Here is a 23,256-nt window from a genome sequence, read left to right as displayed (position 1 = left end):
GTTTAGAGGAGTGCTTGCTCTTGTACTGCTGTGTTGGAATGGTAACCTCTTCAGCCTCCCCAAAATGTAGATGGGAAACAATCGCTTCTGCCTCTGGCACAACGCTTTTGGTATGAAAGAGTAAGTGTCTGTGTCTTTACGTAGCTGTTGATCGAAACTAGGTAACCATGGATTTACTGTAATTTGGTTTTCATCACTTTATTGCACAAATAGTAGGGGGTAAACACAACAAAGAGTAGTGACAAAAAGACTCTGGTCAGACTTCTAATCAAGAATATCCTGATACACCCAAAATAATAAAAGATACTGTGGCCAAGATGACGTTGAACAAATAAGAGAGCGCTGTTTTTTGGTCTTATTTGAGACCAAATGTTGTTGGACTCAAATAAGAAAGTCTGCGAGAAGGTACAGAGATATCTGAATATTGACTGGCCAAGAGGAAAAATAAAATACATGCATACATATGCGTGTGTGTGTGTGCATATATATATTGCTGATCCTATGCTCAAGTCACTTAGTTTAGTAAGCATAAAATAAACTGACTTAAGCAGTGAAAAGAGAGTCATTTTGTACACATCAAAAAAGCAGTTCTCCACCTTGGGCATACCGGGAAAAGCAGAATGTTCTACTCTTCCTTGTAGATTTAAAAAATGCATTTTGGCATCAGTTTGTTTTCATGAAGCAGGAAAAAATCAGCTCACTTGCACAGAGGTTCACTTTCTGACTCTATAATATGTAGAGGTGAGAGGGTATATTTCTAGTTCCAACTGTGCATGAGAGACCTGGACAGGAGAGAGTACCCACAGTTCCTGGATCCAGCTCCCAGCATTCTGGACTTCTTCCCCCAATCCTCTTTGGACTTAGTCAACATCACTTAGCAAAGTCCATTCTCATATATGTGTCTTGTAATCCGTGGGAGGGCCAGGTCCAGCTGACTTGCAGTCTGCTTCACACCAGTATTTGCCGTTTTGACACTTTGCCTCTTAAAATAGAGAACTTACTTGCAAGAGAAAGGCAAAGATATGCCAGGTACAGATTACTGAGGCATTAATGAGCCGAGTTAATCAGTACCTTCTCTCTGGGACAAAGTTTCTATATTCTGTATGGAGTGTTGCTTGAAGCTCCTAGCCCTTGCTCCAGACTTAATACATTTTACCATAATCCTTCAGTCAGTAAGGTAAAGGATTTAATTATTTTAGCTCTGTGCTCTTTCTGTCTCTTCCATATAACCAGTGGTAATAGCAAGTAGACGGAAGCGTGCAACTGCACGTTTGACTGCCACACTGACACTACTGCCTTGCAGAAGGAAGGACATACTGGAAACTTTCCTACAGTGCAAAGGAACCAATAATTTTAAATGCTGACATCTAGCACTGAACTGGAAACAATTTCAGGTCTTCCCCCCCCCCAAAAGGCTCTTACATGGAATGTGTGAAATACAGGGACACCAAGCAATTTACTCTCTGGAGGATACATGAAATTTGGAGCCTTTCTTTTTTATCTAAAGCTGTGTATTGAAAGGATAGTGATCTTATGGGACAGGATTACTGTCCTAAACTTTTAAAAATTGTGTTATGTCTGTTTTCCTGTTTGTGGCTCTGAACCTCTCCCAGGTTCTCTCTGAGAACCTGGAATACAACAGGAGAAATAATGGTGGAGTTGGCCCTATCCACTTGTTGAAGAGAAAGCAAGACAGAGGGTAGGAAGTAGCCCAGCTGTGGAAGTGTGTGATTTTGTGGGCAGTTGCTGGGTACAGCATACGTGCAATTTAGTTCTTGCACACAGTCAGCTGTTGTGTCACCAGCTGTTTGGACTTTTGTGACATGTATAGTCCTTTAAATAGCAAAAATGTTGCAGACAGTACTGTTCTTGTTGTCGACTTGTGCTTTATGAACTCCTCTGTTTACTTCCATCAGTCTGGTCCTTCACCACAAACACTACAGCCACAAGGTGAGTTCTGTCAAAATAAATCTACCCATGCAAAGAAAAATGTGTACATTAACACAACAATCTTGCATTATGACTGTGATGGAGGGTCTCATCGTGTATATTCTAGATTGTCTCTGACCTTTGCTGGCATTAGAAAAACAATAGGTAAAGTTGGTGTTAGAAGTATGTCATGCTGGGAGCAGTACTTAGTCTAAGCTGGAGAGCAATGGACGAAAGGAAAATAATGGTGCGTTATCTATGGACAGTGACAAACTTGCATGTGTAATGTACATACTGTATGGTGATCACAGGGTCAGTTGGGGAAATAAATTAAAAATACAAAGAGTGAGGAGGGTCATTTATCAGGGGTGGAAGTGCTTCAGAAGGTTTAGTCCTTCCGACAATAAAAAAATCATTGGGTTTTAGGGAACTGATGTGTATAAGCTGTTGTAGTGTTTCAGGACTGTTTAATCCTTAGATGCTCTTTTTCCACGTAAGCTAGATTGCACGTGAGATGTTTGACTGCTTATTATGGGTTTTGGAGAACCAAATTTCAGGCGTAATGCTTGGTTAGCTCTGCTGAGGTGACAACTGATAGATGGCTGACGGGCTCGAAAGCTCCTTCTGAGAGAGGTGGTGGCTGAAGGGCTGCAGCAAGGCACGGGGAGGTGAGAGGGGTGGCCGTGACTTAAACTGCCATGTGTGCAGTAGTAGTGAGCAGCAGAGGAAGCAAGGGTGAGTTTTCTGGGAGGGTTGGGTTTGGTTTTTTCCATTCTGTGGATATAGAAGAGTGATCTGTATAGTTACTCGAAGAGTTGCATTTAGTTTGTTTGTTTTACAGTGGGTATTTATGTTCTGTCTAGACTCAAACACATGACTAAAAGCTAGTAAAAGATATCAGGAGACATTAAAAAAAAAGGCATTCTACTATTTGGAAATGTTTTTAATGCCAATGATTTACAAAGTTATCTTTGTTAGTCATATGTGGTCCTTTAAACCTGTCGATTTAAAGCTGACTGGGTACATGCTTTGAGAGTCTCTAACAATTTGTCTAGGGAAGTACAGAGACAAATAACAGGCTTTATCACCAAGGGCGAAAAATGATGGTTTAGCAATTCAGTCTCACAAAAAAAAGCAATCTTCTGGCAGTCATTCTTCAATGAGGGTTAGAAATTTTGTTTTTTTCCCCCGTAGCACGTTCCTTCTCTTCCCAAGTTCTTGGCAGGAAAATGGTTGAAGGTTTTGCATAGTTGGTTTACTTACATAAAACTACTTTAACTGAATTACCTGATGAGGCATACAGGGTTACCATAAAATGTTGTGACCGGGTGAAACGCACCTGTGTCAGTCAGAGCGGCAGAACTGGGAGAGTAAAGGGCTTTCTTACGATGCAGTGAGGGGAGGGGACAGTACCGCTCTTGGGAGCGGTACCAGCAGCCCGGGCGCTGTGGGACGGCGGTGCCCGCTTAGTGCCCAGCCCGCTGAGGGCTGACGGCGGTACCCAGGGTGGCCGGAGGAAAGGGGCCAGTTACCCTTAAAACCTCTCGGAAAGGCAGGCCGACTTACCGGGCCACCTCACCGCCGGGCGCGCTGCACCGGTGGCCTGTTCCTGCACGGAACAGGCAGGGGGAGACCCCGCGGACTGCGGGGCGCGGGCGGGGGAGCGGGGTGTCGCGGGGCGGCCCCGCCCGCCTCGTGACGCCGCGGGTGTGCCTCTGTGACGCGCCGCCGCACTCCAGAAAGTTCCTGGCAACGCCATTTTGTAGCGGGCTGCGGGGTGAGGGTCGGCAGTTGCGGCGGCGTTGAGCTCAACCCTGGCGGGAGAGAGCGGCGGCTCCCGGGGAGAGCGGCGGCCCTCCCGAGCCGCGGAGGTGGGGGCGATGGGAGGGGCGCTGCGTGCTCGTTGCGGCCCCGTGCCGCCGGGCGGCGGGGGAGAGCTGAAGGACAGCGTTAGGCGCTGGGCCGGGCCGCCGCCGAGGGGAAGGCGGGGCGGCGGGAAGGGCGCCGCTGTGGGGCGGTGGAAGGAGGTTGTCTCCTGCCGCGGGGGAGGGGCGGCCGGTGGCTCGGCTCGTCCCCGCCGGAGCGGGCAGGTCGGGTGGCCGGGGTGCCCCTGTGCCCCCGCCTCCGTGCGGCCGCCATGTTCTCGCGTTGTTCCGTGCGGAGGGAAAATGGCTTCGGTCGCTTTAGCGGGGGAGGCCGGAGCCCTTCCCCGCGCCCCTACTCGGGGTCGAGAACGGAGCCTCTTGCCGGCGGCAGGGGTTTGGGGGGCCGCGGGCCCCCTGCCGCCCGGGGCGGGCCCCGGACCCCCTGCCTCCCGGGGCGGGCCCGACCCAGCGCCCCGCGTCTTCGCGGTAGCGCGTTGGGCCTGCGTGGGGGGCGCGGGGCGCCTCGTCCCCCCCCCGGGCAGGGAAACGGCCCCGCCGCGCCCCGCCGCGGTGTCTGGGCGGCGTGAGCGGCCGCGTCGCGCTCTGTGGCGTCGCCGTTGCTGCGAAGGGCGGACGTGCCGGCCTGAGGCGCAGCTTGTGAGCTGGAATCGATTGACGATTGGAAAGTGAGATAAAAGACGTGTGTAGTGAGTTATTTATCTTTTCGAGCTAAGTAACTAGGAGATAACCTAAGTTTTATTGTAATTTTGACTCAGCATTAGGAATCCTCCGGGAATCTGTAGAAGGAAGCATGGTAAAAGTTTATGACGAGTTGCTTGAAGTCTTTAAAAGCACGCTGGGCAATATTTGTATGCCCTTTTTAAGTACACGGAAGCCTGCCTTTTTCCTAGCATATGCGCCTTTGGGTGCCTGAGCAGCTTTGCGGAAATAACGTGCGCAGTATGTATTTAGTGTCTGAGCCACGATACTTCTTTTTAAAATCTTTTGTAAGAAGCAGGTTATTGGCTTATGTTCCCCTGTCAAAAATGGTTAATTTGAAAAAGCTCTTGAATTAAAAAACAACGTGGAAGAAAGAGCAGAGAAAAAATGAAAGTTGGGTAGTTGAGGAAAAACGCAATCTTCATTATAGGGTTAATTAACGGCTTTGAAAATGAATTGTTCATCTATGGGATGTAATTCAAAGAGCAAAATATCTTTGTTACAGATGCGACATTCCAGGCGAACTAATTATCCTGACTGGGATAAAAAAGAAAGTCCGGATCACAGAAGATGCGACAGTGCTAATAAGAGAAAGAAGAGGTCATTAAGTGGTGCGCAGGAGAACAGGCACTGCAAACATGATCTTTCTAAACTTCCTGACAGGTAAATAACTTTTTGACTTCTGGTATCAGCAAGCATGTGTTTTAAGTTTTTATTATTCTCATCAGGTCCTCTGATAACGTGTTCAGTTTTGAGTTGGAGATATTTCAAGAGAGATGTCTTACAGCTTAAAACAAAAAGCTGTCTTGATTAGGGGTACTAGAATTATTTTAATTAAGTTTATTTGATCCTTTGTTTGTAGTACCTGTTCAGAAACCAAATCTGTAAATGAGAGAGACCATCATGAACGACGCTATGTTGAAGAATACAGAAACGAGTACAATCAAGGATGTGATACTGGGCATCACAGTAGCAAATCATCAGGTCATAGTGGGACGAGTAGTTACAAAAGGAAATACAAGACACATCACACTACCTGTCCTCATCATCATTCACAGGTGGTGTGACCAATCTTAATTTAGGATTTTTTTATTTTAAGAAGATAAGATTCTCATCTGGCTAGTAGTAATTGAATGTGGGGGCTTGGGGGATTCTGTCAATAATAGTTTATTCTTTTAGCTAATATTAGTAGATTATTCTTTTTGCTAGGATTTTATTTCCTTCCATGAAAATGTACAGTTTGTAGGTATGCTTGTGATACCACAGAACATAGTCTTGCTATTTGTTCATTGGATATATTTGAGCGGATTAATGAATAATAACCATCAATTGGATTACTTGAAATACAGGCATCACTTTCATGCCTTCAAAATTTTTATTATGCCAAGCGTTTATTTCAGCCCTACTCGAAAATCCAAGCAGAAGCTTTTAAACTTGCTTTTGACTAAGTGTCACTGAAAGAGCAAGGAGATAATGTCAGATTTTTACTTTTTTTAAAAATAAATTTAGTGAGATGTTTTAAGGATCACTGAAAAATCTGTAGAATAAGATGTGTATGATGTCTGCCTACTAGCAGGGCAGTTTTCCTGATCTTTGTTAAATATTTAAAAAGCTGAAGATAGGATTTATAATTTAAGATCTTCAGCTGAGACAGCCTAAAGTAAATGTATATGCTATTTATGATTTTAAAAAAGTAAATTCTTATCAAATATTCAGACTAGTGATTTAATCTCGATTACTTAAGATGGGTATTTTAATTTGGCCACAAGCCTCTTTTATACATATATATATATATATATAAGATAATTATTAAGTCCTTTTGCTTTAAAAAAAAAAAATACGGGCACTGAGATCCTAAAGTAAAATTCAGTGCACCAGTCTTTTAAAAGAAAAACAATTGTGTTGTAATTTTTTGTTGCCTTGCCACTTTGAGTATCTCATCTGAAAATCTGTTCCTTGCCATGTTTTTCTCCTGTAACATAAACTATGTGCCCTGTGAATTTCCGGGGACTGAATTTGAAATTGCTCCTGCCAACTGTTTGTGGCCTGGCGTGTATCTGAATGCCTGAATATCTCCCTGCTGAATGAATTTCGTATTCTGACCTGAATTCACTCGGGTTTATTGATTGGCTGGACGATCTTGGTGCCGTTCCAGAAGAGTCATCGAAGGAAAAGATCCAGGAGTGTAGAGGATGATGAGGAGGGTCACCTGATCTGTCAGAGTGGAGACGTACTAAGTGCAAGATGTATAGAATATTTTTCAAAATTTATTAACTTTTCAGATAGAATAAGTTCTTTTAGTATAGGATGTGAGGGGGCTTTGGAAGTCTTTTCTTTCTGTCTTGACTTTTTTTGTTTGGGGGTGGGGATTGTTGTTCTTTTTCTGTAGAACTTAAATATATTTCTTTTTTCTTTTTCCCTTTTTTTTTCCCCCCGAAAAATAGTAAACAAAGTTAATGAACCTACTAGAATGAGATCCCTGTAAATGTGCTTTGACGAGAGTTGTCCAGTAACAACTCTCAAATCAGATATTTACAATTTAAAGCAGTGCAGCCTAGAATAGCTTCAGTGATAGTACTTAGTCTTTTTGTTTTTTTTTATTTTTGTTTGTTTGCTTAGTTTTTTAATAGCTGAGTAACTTCACAACTTCTGTGCCTAAGAGTTCTTTTCTTTATAGATGAGATTGTTGCTACTTTGGGTGAAGGTGCTTTTGGAAAAGTAGTGGAATGCATCGATCACAAAGCGTAAGTCTTTAATTAAATACATGCAATGTTTCTTACTGATACTGTCACAGTGTGGTTCCTGAAGTGCTTTCTGATTGTAGCAGGTTTTATCTTTACTTCCTCATATGCTGCTCTGTGCATTTCTTTAAGGCTGCCGCAGTTCCCAAACATAAATTGGCATTAGTACATCGTGCTGAAAAGAGCACCTAGACACGAGGGTCATGCAGGACTGGCGGATGAGGCGATGGGTGCGTCTTCTGCAGGCGTGCCCCAGCCTGGTAGAGGTCCAGGGCTGACGGGGGGAGGTGGCCTAGACAATGTGGGGTGAAGCTGCGCCCCCCGCACCGGGCAGTCCTGGGGCCTGTACCACCCCAGGTCTGTGTAATGAGCAAGGTCTCCGACATCACGTAGCTTACCTTAAAGTCTCATCTGTGACGATGCAGTGCCATTGGGGTTCTAGCAGTGAGTACATTATAAATCGAGAATGTGTTTTGTGTTTGATGGCAGTTTTGCTGTGTTAACGGTATGAAACTAGACTGTCTTTCTAGTCACTGTAGAAGGCATTTGATGCCTCAGTTAGTTAGTTACATTTTTACTACTTAAGCGACCGAAGGCGGCTTGTCATTTTTGACCGACAGTCGTGTTCAGCTGCGAGATGTGGAATTTTCTCCAATATTAGCCCAGCATACATAAATACAAAGGGGGAGGTAAATGGGGCTTTTAACCTTTAAGAATAATACTGATATAGAAGGTATGGAGTATGTTTTTAAAATCGAAAGATTGAATTTTAGTTGTGTTTGTGCATAGATGAATCTTGGTTATATTAAGTCAGTATGTACTTAAAAATACCTTTTCTGATAAGGTTGCCGTTAGAAACAATGTATATGGTGATAATTACTGAATATTCTTAGTTAAAACTACTCATTGTTCTAATCACTGTTAAAACCTGTCTTTTCAGAGGAGACAGACACGTAGCTGTGAAAATAGTAAAAAATGTTGATAGGTACTCTGAGGCAGCTCGTGCAGAAATACAAGTACTGGAACATTTAAATGCATCGGATCCCAGCAGTACATAGTAAGTATACAAACCTGACTGTACCTTGTTTCGGCTGTCTGTTTTGATTTCTGTGATGTCGTGTTCTGTAACATATGATGTATGTATCTCAGCGTTACACAACTTCCTGTTGCAATTCATGTATTTGCCTGCTTTTGCAGTCGCTGTGTCCAGATGTTAGAATGGTTTGAGTACCATGGACATGTCTGCATTGTTTTTGAGCTACTGGGGCTCAGCACCTATGACTTTATTAAGGAGAATGGCTTTCTGCCATTTAGGCTGGACCACATTAGGCAGATGGCATATCAGATCTGCAAGTCTGTAAACTGTAAGTATGTTTCCTTTTTGCTTTAGTTGTTAAATTTTCTTCGTGGAATTTGCGAACTATATTTGTTATCTTGCAGTTTTGCATTTGAACAAGTTGACACATACAGATCTGAAACCGGAAAATATTTTATTTGTGACGTCTGACTACGTAGAAGAGTATAACCCCAAACTGGTAGGTTGCTGTCCTCTTCCCCACCTCCCCCTCAGCCCTTGTCTGAGTTGATTTGGTCACTTGCATCCCACTGTGTTTCATTTCAGAAATGTGATGAACGCACACTAAAAAATCCAGACATCAAAGTTGTGGACTTCGGCAGCGCAACATATGATGACGAGTATCACAGCACTTTGGTGTCTACAAGACATTACAGAGCTCCTGAAGTTATCCTAGGTCAGCAGAAGTCTGTTAGGCTGATCTTCTGCCTAAGATTTTTTGTGTGCCGTTGAACTGTGCTACACAAGTGTTGCGTATCTTGCTTGAGCTGTTGCACTGTCGGCAGTCTGGTATAAACATGAACCTTCTGAATCTTTTCACAGCACTGGGATGGTCACAGCCATGTGATGTTTGGAGCATAGGATGCATTCTCATAGAATACTACCTTGGATTCACAGTATTTCCGGTAGGTAACTATGAACCTCAAAATGATGCAGCATGTATAATGCTCCTCAGCTTGGTGAAAATACGCTACAGAGAGCTGGGGACTCAGGGGAATGGTCTGTGCAAGAAACTAAGCTGCGTTTGTCTGTAATGCCAAGTTGAGGAGAACAGAAGATGTAGGCACAAAGGCGCTTCCTCAGCAGAAGATTTCTACAAGCTGCTTTCAGTAGACATTTTGGCAGCAGCTTGGTATGAAGGATCACCCTGTTAAGATTTGTAATTTACAAGCCACACTAACAACAGATGTAGCTTCATCTGTCACTATCAGCAAATACTACTCAAATACCTCAATTCTGTCATCTTGACAGTATTGCTGAAACTTGAAATTTATGGACAAAGAAAGATAAGGCAGAGTCAAGGGGGAAAGAAACTCCAGTTCAGGAAACAGATGACTACAGCCTCTCTTTTTTCCTTAATCTGAAATTGGGTAGTGGTTGCAGGGTACAGTCAGAAATGAAGTAAGGTTAGCGTGTGGTTCTTGGTAACTTCCTCTAACAATGAACAAAAATGTCTATCTCAATTTCCCTCCAGACCCATGACAGCAAAGAACACCTGGCAATGATGGAGCGAATACTGGGGCCTTTGCCAAATCACATGATAAAGAAAACCAGGTAATTACATTTTTCTGTACCTGGACTGCTATAGTTTAAATATTTTCAGATTTGGTTTAATAACAGATTAAAAAAAAAAGTTGAATAAACTCAAGATTCATCCTTTTGCTCTATTTAACAAGCTGGCCACTCTTGTGGCATGTTTCCAAGCTGTAAACAAACACATTGATAAACTTCTAGTGAAGGGACAAACCAGAATCTTTGAATAACAAACTGTGGTCTGTTTGATTAAGGAAACGCAAGTATTTCCGTCATGACCGGCTGGATTGGGATGAACACAGTTCTGCTGGTAGATACGTCTCAAGGCGCTGTAAGCCACTGAAGGTAAGATGACAGAGGGAAAACGCTTTTGGGGAGAGGAGCTTTAAGTGCAATGGCAAGATTAAAAAAAAAACATTTCATTGTTTTCTCCATGAAGGAATTCATGACCTGCCACGATTCTGACCACGAGAACCTCTTTGACCTCATTCAAAAGATGTTGGAGTATGACCCAGCCAAGCGCATTACTCTTGAAGAAGCACTGAAACATCCTTTCTTCTTCCCATTGAAACGGGGAAAAAGGGCGCTGTCCCCTATAGCTGAGCAGGCTGACAGAGATGTCAGTCCACCAAAGAAACATAAAAGACGTTAAATATTTATTGTGTACAGTTATTTTGTAAATGCCCTATTTTGTATTATGACTTTTTGGATACTGAAGTTTAATCCAGCTGCTGGCATAAAACTTATTTAAGAAAAAGACACTGACAAACCTGGTTACGTTTCCTCAGTAAATACAAATCTCAGGACACTTGCACTTGTAACATGTGGAAAAGAGCACCCTCTATAGAAGAGGCCTCCTAACAGCAAGAAAGCATTAGTTAGTTTAACTATGTTTTATTCAACTGTCATTGGACTAGCAAAAGACCTAGGACTGATTTTGACCCTTTTGTGTCACTGATGTTTCCTTTTTGGGTAAGAGAACAGAGACAGCCCTTGACATTAAGTGTAAGGATGGCCTTTATTTGTTTAAAAAAAAAGTTACAAAGTAAGGAAGATCACTAGTATTGAACAGAGTGCACTGTGATCACCAATTTTTTTTTATTTTAGTAGGTGTACTCTGGTTACCAGTATTATAATGCTCATTATAAGCTTACAACAGTTATCAGTCTTTCACCAAATCTTTCTTTAATTATGAGCTGTCCTGAGAATTTCCATTAAGAATTCAAAGTTTCAGGGAACAGATAAGCTGTTTGGTTTAACTTGTCAACTGCCAGCATAAAATAATCTCTCAACTTCAGGGGGAGGGGGGTAGAGTTTAGTCTGCCTTACCTTTCAGCAGTCATGCATTTACAGAGCAGCACAAGCAAGCTGCCCCCACCGCCCCAGCCCTGCTAGCAGCGTAGGCCAGGGCTCCAGAAAGCTGTCGGGCAGCTGTATGTGGAACAGCACAGCTTGTGCTTCCATGAGAGAAGTGGCCAGACTCCCCCAAAAGTGATGCCTAGCTGTCAGGCAGCCTGACAGCCCATCAGGCTGTGGCTGCCCCTCGGGAACACAGGCCACCGGCTGTGACAGCCAGCAAGCTCAGAGATGCCACTCTTCATACCCCACCGTGGTCACCATTCACTGCCACCAGAACAGCTGCTCTCCAGTGGAACACAGCTCCCAGGAGTGGGGCAGCCGCCTCACCCAGCAGTTGGAATAGAGGATTGCTTTATGCTGGAAGTATAGCAAAGAGGTGACAACGTCCTTGGGGAGATGGACAACCACCTGTGAACGGGGTTATGTGGGGCAAGTGGTACGGACTGAAGTGTCACACCAAGTTACCACACAAGCCATGGCCTCTTCACAGGCTTTTTACAGTTTAATTTGCAAACAGAACTGCCATAAATCTCATTCACCTTATCATGTCTACTCAAATATAGATAGAAAACCCAAGGGGTAAAGTGGATTTCATTGTGGAAGGCCTTAAATTACATTATTACAGTAGAAAATACAGGAGGTAGAATATAACTGAAAGGACAAATGCAGGTTAGAGTCAAATCTAATAGCTCCTGTAAGCTACTTAAAACATGGTTTTAAAAACTAAACCCAGTATTTCAATAACTATAGAAAACAGTTAAAATAAATTGCCATGAGAGCCCTTATATCATGCTTGATACAGGGAGGTAGGATGTAAGAATCAGAAGGACACATGAGACATGACACTTATCTACAGCTCCTGTTTGCTTTACTGAGGACAGAGTTTCACAGGTCAGTCGCCCTCTTCAGCTTCAGACTCCGACTCTGGAACAGAGAGACCTTGTCAACAGGCTGCCAGCAGGCCAGCCCCCCACAGCCCCTGCCCTGCATCCTGCAGAACAGCTGCTACTGGATCCACATGGATTTCACTGGCAAGCTTTTCTAGCCAGTACCAGGGGCACACCTAGTCTCAGAGCGGCAATTAACACCCCCCCACCCCCAAAACAAAGCAGCATTGCACTGAGGTTCCCAAAATGAACAAGCTCAACTTGTGAGCTAAGCTGCTGGTTACCTTCTTCAGCATTCTTGAGCCATTCAACAAACTTCTTCATTTGCTCCAGAAAAACACTCTTTCCTTTTGCAAGATGTGCATCTTTATACCACTTCAGGATGGGTTCTTCACTCAGAACTTCAGCTGGAAGATGTGCAAGAGCAGTATTAACACAGCAAACGACTGAATACCAGCTGCTGAGGACCCCTGACTGGCAGCCTTTGCTCCCTCCCCTAGAAGCATCACAACACATACTCCTTCCCTGGGTACGGCTGGGCGTACCTGCGCTGGGACTGCCTCCTATTTTAAAATTCTGAGAACCATGCATTTCAGGTTGGCTGCTGGGGGTTTCCTGAGCACTGCATCTAGGAGCTGCGCTTCCACTAACAGTCTTGAGTATTTCATAGCTATTTGAGATGACACACTCCAAGGAAAGCTTCAGTCAACAGCTAAGAACAGATGCAAATTCTTTAAAGCCCAAAGTACACCACAGGAAGTGTTTGTTTTTCTAAATTTTACAGTGTCATGTAACAACAGTTCCTTATGTGTAACACATACACATTCAGTGTAACAACAAGTTTCCTTATGTTCCTGTGGTGTTTCCACAGGTGCACAGCATGTTTTTCAGTAACACCTTTTAACAGCAAGCCTAGAGCACCCCAGAACACCTTAGTGGTCTCAGTCTCTGGCTGTTCACAGTCAGTGTTCAGACAGAGAACTAAGAAGAATACACTTATCGTGTATCTTTCCCTAACTTAGAAGGGCCAAAGAGCCTTAACATCTAAATTTAGCTTTGATCTACCACAACTCTTAAGGTCTAGTAGACAGGCAGCATCCTTGTCTAGAGGAGTACTTCCCCATCTGCCAAGGACAGCCGCATCCACCTTTGCATTTTACTGCTCCATCTTTGCTAACAGGAAGTAGAAAATTCTTCAGCTCATGAAGTGCGATGTTGTAGCACTGATCTTCCCTAAAGGTCTTATCAGGACTGAAGCATTTTGCAAATACAGGCTTTAAAAAAAACCCACCAAACAAAAACAACCCCCTAAAACCCCCACTACTACAACCCCACAGAAGTTACCTTTATAGAAGAGCACCACTATTTTCTGGAAGGCCTTCATGAAGTGAATGTTGTCATAACAATACTCCTGAATCTTCAACAGAAGAGTCAGCTCTGACTGACCTTGGGTAGTAAAGGCAGCAAGTAGAGGGCTGTATTGCTGTAACAGGAACGACAAATTGGCACACACAGAGCACATTTATCACCCGACTAGACCGGTTTCACAGTTTCCATCAGCCACTGCTTAGAAATGTGCAACCTCTGCCCCACCCCAGAGTGCTCCTGCAGACGTCGTACTGCTTTTGCCTCGCTAACTTGGACTATATCACAGTTACAAGGGGAAGAATTCCCTGTCTAATGCTGCCTCTGCATTAGAGGGGTTGTAGGTTCTAATTCATTTAAAAGGGAGCTGGAGACAGAGGGAAGCCCAAGCCCTACCCAACGCGTGCCAAAGTCCATACTTAAGCTACAATACCTTCAAGTGCTTAATGGCTTGCTCTGCTACCAGCTCCTCCTTTTTGTTCCATTCCACCGTGCTCATTACGCTTGACCAGATTATGGCTACCACAGTCTGTTCTGAGATGTTGTTTTTCTTCATCTCCTCCTTCACGTACAAGATTATCTGCCAGTCAGAATAGAAGAGTCAGCACATAGGCCACATACAACACTAAGCTAAATTAAAACTTCTGTTCTGAAGGCAACCCAGAAGCCTTCAGAACCACAAAAAAACCCCTTGATCATACAGCAGGATTCAGGACATTAAGGGAAGACTACAAAGCTAATACCAAACCACCCTGGTCCTAATTTAACTCTTAGTATTAAGAATCAGTATTAAATGCTATTGTATTTCAGATAATTTGAGCTAAGTTCCTACACAAAAAAGGGGAAACAAACAAACAAACAAAAGCACCTCCACCTTGTCTACAGACAAATACTTACATCTTTGAACGGATCTCCCCGTGACATCTGCTCCTGAAGTTCTTTCTGCAGCTCTTTCCGAGCTCCTATGGTTTGCTGGTTCCGAACATATTCGGAAAGTTCTTTTAGTCCTGCTTCAGTGAAGTACTTGGAGAAGTGTTCAACACTTTGTTTGTTGGCTGGGAAGAGTTCCTGAAAACAAAGTTTACAACAACTCTTTCACGAAAGAAATATATGTTGAGTACTTCACTGGTAAATGCTATTTACTAAACAGGCTTAAGTAGTAAATCAGTAATTTCAGTGGTACTCACCATCAGCCTGTTATCCATGTTTACTTTACGAAGACTGACAGCCACTGCATTAATATCTTTCTCATTTATCCATGATTTGAACAGCTTGACTGCAAAAGCTGCAGAAACACCTGTGCAATAGGAATAGTACTATTATTCCTGACATTCAAAACAAAGGGAATCGTAAGGCCTGAGAGTACAGGGCACCTAGTTTGTCAGACCCCTGCTCAAAGCAGCAGCAGCTGTGCTCAGAGGCAGACCTAGCACGGTCTGCGGTACCTCTGGCTGAGGATACGGCAGCCTCTGGCATGTTGGACTTTTCTTTCCACTCAGCATCACGAAGGCTTCCCTGTACTAAACTGAACTCTCCTTGCTGCAATTTAGGAAGGAGCCTAAAGACATGACACACCTTCTGCATCCTGAAAGGTCCCTCTCCAAAATACAGTACTGCCTTGCTGGGCAACACCAGTGACAGCAGCCCCCAGTGTCATGCAGAGAAGCCCTACACACAAGCTTTCTGAAAATACTAGTTTTCTAAAATCTTAGCAAGACCTTCCAGGTTGCGAGGCAGCATGTTTACCTCTGCTAATCCCGTAGTAAATTTATCACCAGATGAAGCTAGTGAGCCGCAAGGGTGTACTGTCATCACAATTTCCACCTACTTGTAATGGTCCTGCCCCCCATCATCCTTCCCTAAAGGAGGAGTTGGGCAACACTTACCTTCTTTAACCAAGTTCTCATTGTAAAGACTGTTGAGAATTGATGCATTAAGTGTCCCATTGGCTAGCAGAATACCCGTCAACATGGCCAGTTTGTTCCGCTCAGACTCTGAGAACCCTTTCAGGAACAGCAGCAACTGCAAGAGGAAGTAAGAAGAGTTGCCATAAAACTACCCACTGAAGTTTGGCTACTGCCTCCATGTTAGACACTTTTGTTTCAATCACGCTATTCAACTAGCAGAAGCACTAGTTCACTGGTAGTCTTCTCCACTAGTCATATAAGCTAGCTGTTCTTCTACTAACAACTTAAAAGTGTTCTACTTTAATAATCCATTGTATGATATAACTCTTCTGTAGAGTGATTAACTAGCAGAATTTGAAGGTTTATTTGTCTGCTGATAAGGACCTACTCCATACCTTTTTGACTTCGTCTTCAAAGCCTTTCTCCAGGTACTTGTAACGCCTGATCAGCTTGTTAAAAACCTAAAAAGATACAGGGTGTATTATTTTTTGCTCTGAACTATCATTTAATTAGAATTAAAAAAAAATAAAGTTCAGTAAAGTTGGTCTGAACTCTTTAGAGCACTTTTAGCTTAGAACAGTGCTACTCTACCTCTTCTAGTAAGCTTCTTAAAGCCATGCGTTATTTTTAAATAACTTGCAACTACACAAACATTTCATTTTTGACCACTAAACAGTTTAAGTTAAATTGTACTCATTTCAGAACTAACCTGAGCAAATGCTTGCATGGTTTCTAGGTCTTCCTGTGCTGCAAATACACAGACGTTTGTGCGTGTCATGTCATCTGCCAGGGTACCACCTGGGGCTAAAGAAGGGTTTCAGCATTAGTGGTATTACCCCCCAGTGAGAGTACTGAGTAGTCTCCACAGTAAGAATTCCAATACCCATAACATGCAACATGTTATCCTTTCATGATGAACTGAATGACTGGATCACTGAAGACACCCCAACATTTCCATCTGCTCAACTGCTGTAGTGGAACTTTAAAATCAGTAGCTTAGACACGAACATTTAAATATTCTGCCCCCCTACTGCTAAGTGGATTGGCAACACATCTTGTTTACATATGGGTAAATTAACATGACCATATCAGCTCCTCTTCCCTTAAAGGGAGCCACTGAAGCTGCTTAATCCTAGCAAGTGTCTTTTTGGTGTCTGCTGCAATAGTGCTGCTTTGTAAGCAAGTGTCTTTTAAATAACAGAGTAAGTCACAACAGGAGATGAAACACAGAGATGCATGTTCAAAATTCAGAGCCCCATAGATTAGCTTGAAACTTCAGTCTTGAAAGGCACTTCAGGTTTTTAGCTGCTCATTAGGAGATACTTCTTCACCGTTCCTCTTCAGTTTAATACAGGCATTTGACTGGTAGCCAGGCTGCTTCACTAACTAGGGTGAATTCAAGTGCCAGAATACCTCATCACCATTTCTATGCCATCGTACATGTAAGGGAGATCCTTTTGTTATGCATTAGTCAGAAACATGACTTAAAGATGGAGATAAGCATTAATGGTAATAACATTAAAAGGTGGTGAGGCAACAGGATGCCAGTTTTTATTTTGGCCTTGTCTGACTAAAGATCAAAGCTAGTCTACTTAGCTACTTGTTACAGGGAGGGAGTTTAGTAAAGGACCCCTATATCACCACTAATGCAGCAATGCATTTTTCCCTTCCCTCTCAGCCTCATTCCTAGAGGCAACACTTCCTAATACAGTACACACAGGTTAAGACTCTGGAATGTAAACCCACAGACTGTAACAATTTGTACATTAACAATTTCAAGCAGTGATGCTCCACGTGGCAGACAAGTTTACTTACTCATCCTACCAGCTTGTGTAACATCAGCAAAAGAGCCTCTTGCCAAAAGGAACATCACAGTAACTTCAGCCTACATAACCCTGTTCCAGTACACAACTTTGAGATCAGCAGGCACATGAAGTTAAACCATTCTGAAAACCTTACTTTTCAGCATTTGTTTGAGCAAGTCACCTGACATTTCTACAGTATCAGTGTGAAGAGCTCCTCAACATGCAACAGATGCATCCTCCCAAACCAGCCACCCCCACTGCAGAACTGCCATCCACAGTTTGACTGTGGCCCAGAATCCGGTATTTCCTCTCCCCCTGCCATGCATTTAGGTCATTTGAATTCTATTTCTGTTACATTACAGAAAATCTACTGCAACTGCCAAATTTCTCATTTAAGTCCTCCCCCTCCCCCCCACTGCATCACAAATGCTAAGATCTGAGACAGACCTTTTCCAGTCTAGGCAGACAACATAAAGGGTCCTCTTCACAGCCTGTATTTTAAGTGGGTCCCTGCCATCTGAACCCCTTCTCACTAAACAGCATTTAGTCAAGTAGGAAACATAAAGTCTAAATCTAGAAGTACCACCTTTTTTTTTTTTTTTACTACTTTTCAAGCTCATTTAGCTTCATCTACTTCTTACCTGGTTGGTAAGCATCTGTTCCACTCTTTGCTCTTTATGCGCAGTGTGCCCATGAGTTTACAAGACTTTTTGTCATCACATTTCACTTCCTCAGTTCCCTGTGTTTTCTGCTGACTCGACCACCCTCTCATTTCTCACTCCCTGACATCTACTAGAGCCCATGACCTCACTATTGTCAACAAGAAACGATTTGTAACAGCATTTCCAAGACTAAGCACATCAGATTCTTCTGTAAACAATATTACTTCCCAAAATAGCAGGGCAGGGTGCACAAACCACAGGATCATGTCAGAATCTTTCAGGGCAACTCTGTTGGTCTTGCAACCGCAGACCACACACCTGAAACAAGCATTCATCCATCTCACATCAGCAGAAATGAACTTTACTACAGAGTCAAGGTCCACTCCTGGTAAAAAAAAAAAAAAAAATCCAATATATTTTCCTTTCAGCCAAGTTTGTACAGTCTACACTTTGAAGAATGCAAACTGGCTCAGGCAAAACTGCAGTAGGGTATAGAGTATTTCTACAGTAATCTGATTGCTCAGTCAGTCACCAAGATGGTCAGATAGTTTACCACAGATAACTTGAACCCTGTTCTACATACCCAATGGGCTCTTTAGCAGAGTTTTTACACTGAAAGAAAACAGTGAGCTTTTGTAGAGTCAAGTGAATAAAGGCTGACAGCAGCCCCATCAACTGGACTTACCCAGCATTCCACCAGCCACCAGGATGTCAAAAAGCGTTTCTGCATAGCGGCGATAGTCAAGTTTTGCACCAGAAGCATCAAGAAACTTTGCTACTGCCTCCAAGTCAGTGCCAGTTTCGGTTAAACCTTGAATAATACAGTCCTGGAACTGAGTAGGGTCAAACCTCTCTTTTTCATCTGTAAAGACAAAGCATTGAAATAAAGTTGCCACAGACAGCTGTTTGGTTTTTAAAGTTTGTCATTTCAATCTTATTAAAAAAAAAAACCCAAACCAAACTTGCACTGACAAGCCTGACAACTGGTATTAACTAGCACAAATAGTGACTTAACAGTGCCATTACAGCAGTAAGAAGTCTTACTGCTTTCACTCCCCCATTCAGTCAAGGCTAGGGGAAAGGCTGCCAAAAGCTGAAATATTCCTTAGTTACCTCTAATTGAATTCTTACTGTACTTTCACTAAGAACAGTTGTTTGTGATGATCATTAGTTGGCTCTAATAAAGCTTATCTGACTTCTCAGTTTGGTTCTTATACCCCTGTTCACGTTAGATCACTCTTTCACTCCAAAAACAGAGGCTTAGCTACATGCTGGAAGGCAATTCTTAATATGCACCCCTACAATTTTGTACACTTGACTCCATTACTCATGTTCCAATTCAGCCCTTTGGGCCTCTCACCGTTTTGGACAAAATATCCTGACTGAAAAGCTGCATACCATTATCATGTTAGAGCCAAGTGACAGTACTTGCTTTTTAGCTATGAAGACCATCCCCTCCTCTTAATACGGAGTTAAATGAGTCTGAATCAATTGCTTTTCCTCAAGCGCCTGGGGGAAATGTAGAAATCTGAGCTAACTTCTTAGTCTTAAATAAACATGAAATGTTGGACTATAATTGCAGATCTACTTAGCATCCTTTGTTGTTGTTAAAGCAGAACACATGCTTCTTCACATTTGAGATACATCAGTTGATTGTAGCCTTGTTTTCACTATAGATAGGGCATAGTTAATATGCAACAAATCCACCCATGTAAGTAATAGAAAGCCTTAAATGGAAGACGTCTTCAACTTTACTCATCTCGATTTGTCCTTAGATTATGCAAACCATGACAGCAAAAGCGTCCAAGAAACACAACTCAGCTGCAAATCTTACTTTGAGTGCTGTCTACAGCAGCTTAGCCAGTTTTGTTAGCATTTGTTAGCAGCCCTTCTGTAAGGGGCATACAGTTTGGTGGAAGTCTGGAAATACTGGATCAGTTATTTTCCAGGACAGATCCATGAAGCTCATTATTACTGCAAAGTCGCTTGGAAGCCAAAAGATAGTTAAATGCTTAAAAAAAAAAAAAAAAAAAGAGAAAGAGAGAGAGAGAGAAAAACCCAGGATGCTAGCATTTTGTCTGCTGGACAGACTAAATCCAACACTCTCACTTCAACAGTTTCTCAAGGTGCTTTTACTTTAACATTAAAATAGGTTCTGTAAGTCAACATGTACTTCTGCACAACTTAATTACTAGTTCAGTATGCACAGCATCCTTACTGCTGTCAGTTTGAGCTGCAACACTGCTAGTATATTAGTAAAACAGTATTAAACAGAAACTCTGAGAGCTGTCCCCACTTCCTCTTTAGGTTTAAAAAAACACCACCAAAATACTAAATTACTCATCACATCTCTTCAGTCATTAACTCTTTTTATGGGAGTAACTGTGCACATACAGAGATAAGCACTTGCACATCCCACACTTTGGGGGTTTTCTGGTTGGTTGGGGTGAGGGGGTTTGTAGGGTTTTGGTTTCTTGGGGTTTTGTTTGTTTGTTTGTTTTAATTTAAATCAGGTATTCTTATAGCATTAAGGGGACAATGTAACTTTTATCCACTGACTAACACTGAAATTCCTACTAGGTTATATGTATGTATTAACCTGCAACAGGCCTGTGGTGGAGTTCCCCTGTAACTCAGGGGTACTAGATACTTCTGCTTTCAGGATAAACATAGTACAGTTCTAGACTGACCGCCTCTTAAGCCAAGGTTATCCTAGTAAATTCAGCTACAATTCTTACTGCCAAATATTTTTTATTAGTGCAGAGAACATTCTAGCACCCAGGGTTAGCCTGAAGACTTTGTATTTAGCGTGGTCTCATTTAAAATATTTATGAGAAGAGCATAAAGGCATCGGTTAGTTCACTGACAGAAACCGACTTTTTACTGGGGGCCACACACACAGCACGGATAGCAGTACTGGCTGTATGCACACTGCGGACAGCTTACCTCTTTTTCTAGTCTTAAAACGCTGGCCTGATAGCGTCGGCTTCTGCGGCTTTTGATTATTCATAAAAGACACCCTGCAAGGAAAGCAGGAACACACCTCAGGATGCTGACGACGGAGCCTGCCCGCACCGCCGGCGCCCGGGGACTCGGCGGCCGCCCGGCCCGCTCCGCCAGCTCCCCGCGCCGCTCCCAGCCCGGCCTCCCCTTCTCGGCGGCCGCTCCCAGCCCGCCCCGCGCTGCGGCGGCGGCGCCGCCTGACCCCGCGCCGCGGCCGCGCGCGACGATGGCGCCGCTCCTCCTTCCCTTCCCTTCCCTGGCCTCCATTTTCCCCGGGGCACAGGGCCGCTAGCGGGGAGGCGCCGGCCCCCGCCCCGGCTACCCGGCACGCACCGGGCCTCCCCAGGCGGAGGCGGCGGCAGGGCGTTGGCGAGACCTGCGCGGAGCCGGGGCCTGCGCGGTGCCCGCTGCGGCGGCGGCGCCCCTCACCGCCGTCGCACAGCGCGGAGGTGGCGGCTTTGTTTCCGGTGCCCGTGAGGGGAAAGATGGAGAGCGAGCCCCCTGCCTCCACCCGAGTGCGGCGCCGCCGTTACGGCCTGGCCTCGCCTGGCGGCAGCCGGCCCCATCCGGCCGCGCCGCCCCCCGCCTCCCCCCGGCGGCGCACGGCGGCGGCCGCCCCCCGCCCAAGCCCCTCTCCTCACCGACTTTAAGGCAGAGAGAAAACGCCCGAGCGGCCCGGAGCAGAGACGGGCGCGAGGAGCGGCGGCGGCGCAAGCAAGCTCTCCGAGCGGAACCAACGCGAGAGGAAGAGGGGAGGGCCACGCTCCGCTCCGCCCCGCCCGGCACGGACCATCCCGCTCCGCCGGAGACGACGCAGGGAAAAGGGCCAGGAAGGGAGCCGGGCTTCCCCGGGGCCGCCTGCTGCTCAGCGGCCGGCCCTACGTTGCGGAACCCCCGGCACCTAACGGTCCTCTGCCCGAGGTGCTCCCCCTGCCCCGAGAGCGGGAGTGCTTGCCCGACCCCCCCCCCCCCGGCAGTGAGCGCGTCCACCCCCGCCCTCGTGATTTACCGTCGCACGCAAGTAGCCGCCCGGTGCCCCCCCGCGCCGGCGGTGCGCGTGGATCAATCCATCGGGGGAGGGCGGTGCCCCCTGGCGGCAGGAGGCGCCGCGCCGAGGGAGCGGCCCCACCTCCTCCCCCCGGGCTGGGGAGGGTCCCGCGTGGGGTCGCGGGGCGGGGCGGGCCTCCGGTGGTGCCCAGCCCGGGCGCCGCGGGGACGGCTGCGCTCTGGCCCGGTTTGCGCGCCGAGGAGAGCGGCCCGCGGAGCAGAGCCAGACAAGAAGTGCCGGGGGCGGGACCGAGTCCTGCTGTGCATCGGGTTTTGGCAGCCCGCTGTGTGCGAGGGGGAGCTGCGGACTGCTCACAGCAGAGAAAGGCCTACAGGGAGCCGGGCCCGCTCCCCTGTGGGAAGACACTGTCAGGCCCTGAGCATAACTGCTCACTGTACTCAACCAGATCCCCACCCCGCTCCCTCCTCGGGGCTCAGGTTCCGCCCTTCCTGGGAGGTGTCCCAACAGCCGATGAGTACAAACAAGATAACTGAACGGCGGCTGCTCCGGAAGAGGAAGGCTTAACACAAAACTGGCCTAAGACAGACCGCCAGACCAGCATCACTCGGGCAGCGGGTCGCCCAGCAGAGAGGGGAGCCAGCCGTCTGAGCAACGCGTGCTCCCCGTGTCTGCCATCAGAGGTTAAGCAGTGCGATAATAAGCTGATTTCCAGTCAAAGTGCTGTTTATTTGCCTGCAAAACGTGCAAAGGCTAATGCTTGCCAGCACTGTGACAGCTGTATTTCATAAATTTGACTGCAATAACGCGCAGTGCATTTCCCATGCTGCTCAAAAAAATTATGTAATTTGTTTTTGTCTTTTCCGAGGTAGTCATTAAATATTCAATAGCATATTGATTGGATGTGTAAAAACGGGAAGCCTGTGCGATGAGGTGAACAACAGGAAGTAGAACAACTAGTAGGGTATCAATGTTTTAGTTCAGATGCTAAGGAAGACAACCTCAGAAGTACCCAGGGTGAAAACTGGGCCCCATCAACATCAAAGGGAATTTTGCTATTGACTTCAGTATTTTAAGATTTCACTCCTAATGCTAGAATTATTTGTTCAGCAGGAACATGGCTTTTGAAGGGGAAAACACCAATCAATATATTATATTCTTTGCCATTCATCGGATTATTTATCAAGAGCTGTAAAGCTTCCTGCCTAGGTAAATTGACTGTGTTTTAGAAGGGCTGATGTCTTAATTGATTAAGCTTAGAAAAATCAGACTCGTAAAACAGCTTTAGACAAAGCTTATGTCAAGCCATTTTTCTTGTTCATTTAAATATAGAGTAACTGGCAGAAAATCTGCTAGCCCAGACCCTATTCTCACTTTCAAATGGATTAGATATTCCAGT

General features: G+C 44.9%; 2 protein-coding genes across 8 annotated transcripts; one reads left to right on the top strand and one right to left on the bottom strand.

The window, feature by feature from the left end:
- The first annotated feature begins 2 nt into the window (after positions 1–2).
- Positions 3–10,531, top strand: CLK1 (CDC like kinase 1). 5 transcript variants are annotated; one of them, XM_050900435.1, is made up of 13 exons: positions 3–120; positions 5,020–5,177; positions 5,377–5,572; positions 6,670–6,760; positions 7,192–7,258; positions 8,196–8,312; positions 8,453–8,619; positions 8,696–8,790; positions 8,877–9,006; positions 9,153–9,235; positions 9,805–9,884; positions 10,118–10,208; positions 10,303–10,531. In XM_050900435.1, exons 2-13 carry the CDS (start codon positions 5,020–5,022, stop codon positions 10,513–10,515), a joined length of 1,488 nt encoding a protein of 495 aa, XP_050756392.1. In that variant the 5' UTR covers positions 3–120; the 3' UTR covers positions 10,516–10,531. The 5 variants fall into 5 exon arrangements, with proteins under 5 accessions (XP_050756392.1, XP_050756389.1, XP_050756391.1 ...); XM_050900432.1 differs by lacking the exon at positions 3–120 and adding an exon at positions 3,745–3,800; XM_050900434.1 differs by lacking the exon at positions 3–120 and adding an exon at positions 4,248–4,494.
- Positions 10,532–10,862: 331 nt separating this feature from the next.
- BZW1 (basic leucine zipper and W2 domains 1) lies at positions 10,863–21,580 on the bottom strand. 3 transcript variants are annotated; one of them, XM_050900439.1, is made up of 12 exons: positions 21,497–21,580; positions 20,795–20,868; positions 18,534–18,710; positions 16,091–16,185; positions 15,777–15,842; positions 15,361–15,496; positions 14,662–14,771; positions 14,372–14,542; positions 13,908–14,054; positions 13,454–13,592; positions 12,394–12,516; positions 10,863–12,146 (listed from the first exon to the last, which is right to left on the bottom strand). In XM_050900439.1, the coding sequence occupies exons 2-12, from the start codon at positions 20,856–20,858 to the stop codon at positions 12,115–12,117; spliced, it is 1,260 nt and encodes a 419-aa protein (XP_050756396.1). In that variant the 5' UTR covers positions 20,859–20,868; positions 21,497–21,580; the 3' UTR covers positions 10,863–12,114. The 3 variants fall into 3 exon arrangements, with proteins under 3 accessions (XP_050756396.1, XP_050756394.1, XP_050756395.1); XM_050900437.1 differs by having other exon boundaries at positions 21,493–21,547; XM_050900438.1 differs by lacking the exons at positions 20,795–20,868; positions 21,497–21,580 and having other exon boundaries at positions 16,180–16,185; positions 18,534–18,679.
- Between the last annotated feature and the right edge of the window lie 1,676 nt (positions 21,581–23,256).

Source organism: Gymnogyps californianus, chromosome 7 (genome assembly GCF_018139145.2).
Source record: "Gymnogyps californianus isolate 813 chromosome 7, ASM1813914v2, whole genome shotgun sequence".
NCBI lineage: Eukaryota > Metazoa > Chordata > Aves > Accipitriformes > Cathartidae > Gymnogyps > Gymnogyps californianus.
Note: the sequence above shows the minus strand (reverse complement) of the source record. Positions and strands in the feature narration are given on the sequence as shown.

What these genes read in the sequence shown, in the direction of transcription:
- BZW1 (XM_050900439.1), bottom strand. Translation starts at nt 20,858, where the DNA reads ATGAATAATCAAAAGCCGCAGAAGCCGACGCTATCAGGCCAGCGTTTT. An exon ending in CCATGCAAGCATTTGCTCAG is followed by an intron (nt 15,843 to 16,090) that starts GTTAGTTCTGAA and finishes GTATCTTTTTAG; the next exon opens with GTTTTTAACAAGCTGATCAG. An exon ending in TTGAAGACGAAGTCAAAAAG is followed by an intron (nt 15,497 to 15,776) that starts GTATGGAGTAGG and finishes TTCCTCTTGCAG; the next exon opens with TTGCTGCTGTTCCTGAAAGG.
- CLK1 (XM_050900435.1), top strand. Translation starts at nt 5,020, where the DNA reads ATGCGACATTCCAGGCGAACTAATTATCCTGACTGGGATAAAAAAGAA. An exon ending in AGACGTACTAAGTGCAAGAT is followed by an intron (nt 6,761 to 7,191) that starts GTATAGAATATT and finishes TTTTCTTTATAG; the next exon opens with ATGAGATTGTTGCTACTTTG. An exon ending in TCGGATCCCAGCAGTACATA is followed by an intron (nt 8,313 to 8,452) that starts GTAAGTATACAA and finishes CTGCTTTTGCAG; the next exon opens with TCGCTGTGTCCAGATGTTAG.